Source organism: Salminus brasiliensis, chromosome 7, assembly GCF_030463535.1.
Source record: "Salminus brasiliensis chromosome 7, fSalBra1.hap2, whole genome shotgun sequence".
NCBI classification, from domain to species: domain Eukaryota; kingdom Metazoa; phylum Chordata; class Actinopteri; order Characiformes; family Bryconidae; genus Salminus; species Salminus brasiliensis.
The window spans coordinates 11,248,151-11,252,898 of record NC_132884.1 but is presented as its reverse complement, the minus strand read 5'-3'; the positions used below and the strand labels follow the sequence as shown (position 1 = coordinate 11,252,898).

The 4,748-nt window shown below is 38.5% G+C and overlaps 1 protein-coding gene across 1 annotated transcript; it reads right to left on the bottom strand.

Annotated features, from left to right (window-relative positions):
• Positions 1-2,161: 2,161 nt before the first annotated feature.
• LOC140559470 (coiled-coil domain-containing protein 122) lies at positions 2,162-4,246 on the bottom strand. The gene is made up of 5 exons (XM_072682984.1): positions 4,217-4,246; positions 3,654-3,800; positions 3,097-3,495; positions 2,531-2,647; positions 2,162-2,299 (listed from the first exon to the last, which is right to left on the bottom strand). The coding sequence occupies exons 1-5, from the start codon at positions 4,244-4,246 to the stop codon at positions 2,162-2,164; spliced, it is 831 nt and encodes a 276-aa protein (XP_072539085.1).
• Positions 4,247-4,748: the final 502 nt, after the last annotated feature.

The window sequence follows — 4,748 nt, the reverse complement described above, 5'->3', positions numbered from 1 at the left end:
GCCTCGCACACACATAGAGAATGCTGCACTGTCCAGCTTTGAGAAAATACAAAACATAGTCAAGGTCAAGCATGATGGTGGAGTCAGACACGTGAATCTGAGTACTAACATGTGCCATCTTGCATATTCACATAGACTAATCTGTAGAAACGCCTCATCGGCAGGTTTCACGTCATTTGGGGTATAAACGTGGAGTCAGATGAGAACGGGGTCAGAACTTTGCTTTGGGATGGTTGATACACTGTCTTTAATGCATTTGTTCTCCTGGATCCAGCATTCTTAAATAAATACTTTGGTTTGCTTCTAACTTCACTCCACTCGTCTGCGACTCTTTCCACAAAACGAACACGCAAGGTGTTGCGCCCCGGAAGAGGGGTGGGGTACGGGCAACACTATGTAGACATTTTTCTACAGCAGCCAACTCCAGCGCCCGGGGAGCAGAGAGGGTAAAGGGCCTTGCTCAAGGAGCCAACAGTGGCAGCTTGCCAAGCCCGGGAATCGAACCCACAACCCTGTTATTGATATCCCTGCGCTCTAACCGCTGAGCCACCACTGCCCATATGGTACATAATGAAGGCTTTGGACAATAGGATTTGCTTGGCCCCACAACATTACATAAAATATTAAGGAATCAGGGTGAAATAAGAGCAAGTTGTATTTGTTTCCACAATTTACAGACTGTCACGATTTGTCACCAGACAGAGGCAGACGTACTTGCAGGATATTTTAATGCCAGTCAAAAAAACAGAACAAACTGTTAGCAAAGCTTACTAAATAAACACAAAAATCCCATAAACAGGCCAAATCTACAAACCGTGAACTAACATTGGCATGAACACAATAGGATACATGCACAAGACCAGATAAGGGACGACTGAAACAAAGGGGTACTTACAGACACTAACAAGAGACTCCCGAGGAACACCTGGGACTAACAAGGGGGCATGGCTACAAAGGAGATACTGGTGGAACACAAAAGGACAGACCTTGGTAGGGCAGACAAGACACAAACAGAGCAAAACCAAACAAAGGCAGACATGACAACAGGGGCAGGCATGACACACATGACTCTCACAACTGATCCAAACATCAGCTTAACCGTAAAGTCATCAGCTTAAACGTAAAGTCAACTTATTTAATAACTAGTTAATAGTTAATAAGTTAAAGTTAATAAAAACAAAAACATCATGTAATTTATACACATCAATACACAAAACATTAAGACCACTCAAAACTGAGTGAATTAATATTGTGTTATCTCAAGTATTATGGTCTCCAAATTGTATTATGGTCATTTCAAGCATTATGATCTCCGAATTGACTTGTGTTTAGTAGTGTCTAAGCTAACTTAGCTAATGGTATTTTTCTGAGTAAACAACGAATCACTTTTGTAAGTTGCTCTGGATATGTGTCTGCTAAATGTTGTAAACATAAATGTAAATCTCGCACCAGCTCGACACATGTCAAGGTCTGGCATATATGTTTGGTGGTACCAGAACAACCAGGTCTCATAGTCAACATGTAGAATGGCAGAAAAATGGGAAGACATAAAGGGCAACAAAGGCCATTACATCTGGGCCGAACCAGGAGAAGATCATGCTAATGAAAAACTAAGATGGACACCAGATAAACAGGCTGAAATAATAAGTCACGCCTTCATTAATGTTCAGTAAACCTGCCAGTCCAATACTGTAAGCTCATGAAAAGAAAGAAAACATTACCTCACTGGCTGCACCTAAAGTGCCTCTGATTTTTTAAAGTCTTTAGCCCCTTAGTTTACTTTTTAGACAAAAAAAATAAACTACAAATGCAGCAACAGCGATTTTTGTAATATTTTTTGGTGAAATTCAAAGAACATGCCCCAAAAATTGCTGCTTTAAACAGCATAATCGGAAAATACAAGCTTTCAGAAAAAGCTCACGATCATAGGTTTTATTTGGTTGAAACTGCTACCCTCAGCTGCTCACATAAAATAGTGCAAGTCAAGTCTGAGTCAAGGAAATTAGGCGAAATACACATTATCTCTGACACACATTCATGAACATCTGTCAATTCAAGCTTAAATCAGAACAATGTTACATTGCAATCCAAACATTCTGCATGAATTCTGCATTAATGTTTTGGTGGCATTCAATGTTTGATTCTACATAACTTAAGATACCTATAACTGGCTCTTGAGATGTTCCACCTCCTTCTCCATGAGCGAAATCTCGCTATTTAGCTGTCGGTGGCTGGACTGAGCCTTGTTCAGCTGGCATCGGAGCCTCTTCACAATGGCCTCACATCTTCTATTGTGAATCTGAGCAGAAAGAAAGCAGCGATAATTTTTTACCAGACAGTATTTTCTCTTATTATTTTTATTTTACTTAATGCTAATTTATACTTAATGCTTGTTGTTTGGAAGATTGATTGTGAGGTTAGTTCTGTGTGACCATGATAATAAACCCCACAAAACATTGTTTGCCAAGGTTTTCCATCATCGTTACCAATGAATTGCTCTAATTCTAATTGCTCTAGGATTTTAGCTCACCTCTTTTTCTTTTCTCAGTTGTAAATTAACCTGTTTTTCTTTCTCCAAAAGCACCATCTTTTCTCCAACAAGCTCTTTTGAGAAAAGTATCTTGGTCGTAAATTGATCAATTTCTCTCTGAAGGCAACATAAAATATAACACACAATTTTTATATTTAATAAAGCAGGTGAATAAAAGTATCAAGAAACACAAAGTATCAGCTACTTTAAGGTGCACTTATTGATAAGTGACCATCTATTTACCTGCTCACAGCTTGTATAATCACCATTGAAAAGCATTTCCAGTAAAATGGGACTTGCAGCTGCAACTAAGCCTAATTTAACCTTGCCAATGGTATGTGGTGACTAGTGAGCTATAAATCTTCTTAGCACTAGACTATAGAGCAGTGGAACTGTGGCATGATGTACACCATGTTTGCAATTGCTTGTCTACGCATATGTTACTAGATTTTCTATGCTTGTCTTGAAGTAGTAGTGTAGTGAACATGCAAACTTATTACAAGTTCTATATGCTGTCACATCATGTCATTTCATTTTAAGCGTGTTTGAGGAGGACTGTACAGCACCTGAGCCCGCTGAACTGCGTTTCCTTCTGGATTCTGTAAATCTATGCTCAGTTGCTCTCTGAATTTCCTGAGTCTTTTTGATTCTTTCCTCTTCTCCATTAGCTCCTTATGAATAGGTGATTGGTTCTCCATCTCGGACACATTCGCTTTGTAACTCTCTATTTTATTGCGGTAAGTGTTGTATTCAGCCAGCAAACACTGCGACTTCTCCAAGTGTTCTTCTATGGTGTGCTGAAGATTCCTATTTTCCATCAAGATTGCATGTATTTCTATTAGCTGAGCCTTGATGCGGATATGAATATGTTCGACCTCACAGGTGATGCCACTGATTTGTCGCTCTTTTAGTTTTATGTTATGAGCCACTGCTTCATGGCTCTTTACTTTTTCTGTCAGTGTGGCCTGTGGCATTATGAAAAAAAGAAGAGAAACTATGAAAATGCCACTCTCATCTCTATGTAATGACTCTGCTTAAAATACACTTTACGACACGGCAGATTTTCAAAATGTCGAAATTGTATGTTTACTGTAATGTATGGACAAATGCTAATGTTCTACACCTGTATTGAATCAAGGACATGCTGTTTCTCCTTTAGTACAAGAGCCTGAGACTCCCCCTGCTGGAAAACCGCGTGAAGTGCACTGGACAGAGAGAAATCCTCATTGCTGTCACTGTCGAAAAGATAGTTACGTTCTTGTGTGACTAACTAGAAGAAATTGTTACTTGAAAATATTTAAAATACTGAAATATTTTGCCTGTGCTACTCAGACACTGACAAAGCTAAATCTGCTCTGAGACCTATCTGCTCAACGATATATGCTAGCTAGCTAACAACGAACAAGCACTGCAGGAAAAATGCTTAAAAAGGTCTAGCGTCAGTTAAATAACCTCATGTATGGTTAGGCATTTCTAAAAGACTATTTTAAGTTTGAACATAATGCTTAAATAATGGGGTCTCATCAAACTGTGTAACGTTACCGGGTCGTTTCTGTGTTGTCTTTAGACATAGCTAGCTAATAGTTTTGTTTACTGAAAGCTGTGATGTGTTAGCGCGCGCACGGCACAAAACTGTATAAACAAAAACAAGTTTTCCAAGTTTTACGTTGTTTTTGTTGACCTTACTCGAAAATAGTGGTAATAGCGTGATGACATTTTAATCACATACAATACATGGAAATTTGTATTTCTAACGTTTGATAGTTTGGAACTAATTTAAAATAACATGGATTTTCAGTACAGTTAAGGTAAAAACTCATATGGGTGACTAAAATCTGCTGTCCACAGTCAAATCACATTAAAACAAATTGATTTGTATACCGCATTTACAACTGGTGTTGTCACAAAGCAGCTTTACAATCAGTAATCAGTAAAAACCTAAGACCCCCAGTGAGCAAACCAAAGGCGACAGTGGCAAGGAAAAACTCCCTCAGAGCTGGAGGAAGAAACCTTAAGAGGAACCAAAACTCACAAGGAACTATTTATAAATTATTGATAAAAGCCACCGAACCATCAAGACTGTTTTACTGCTCACATAATCTTAATATGTCTATAATAATCATGGTGTAGTATAACTTAATATAATCATAGCAGTGATGGTAAGAGTAATGAGAGTAATGATAGTTAATGGTGGTAATATTAGTAGTGGCAGATAGTT

Coding starts and splice junctions, on each gene's coding strand:
- LOC140559470 (XM_072682984.1), bottom strand. CDS start 4,246: ATGTCATCACGCTATTACCACTATTTTCGA. Junction 3,801..4,216: donor GCTATTACCACTATTTTCGA/GTAAGGTCAACA, acceptor AATTTCTTCTAG/TTAGTCACACAAGAACGTAA. Junction 2,300..2,530: donor AACTGAGAAAAGAAAAAGAG/GTGAGCTAAAAT, acceptor CTTTCTGCTCAG/ATTCACAATAGAAGATGTGA.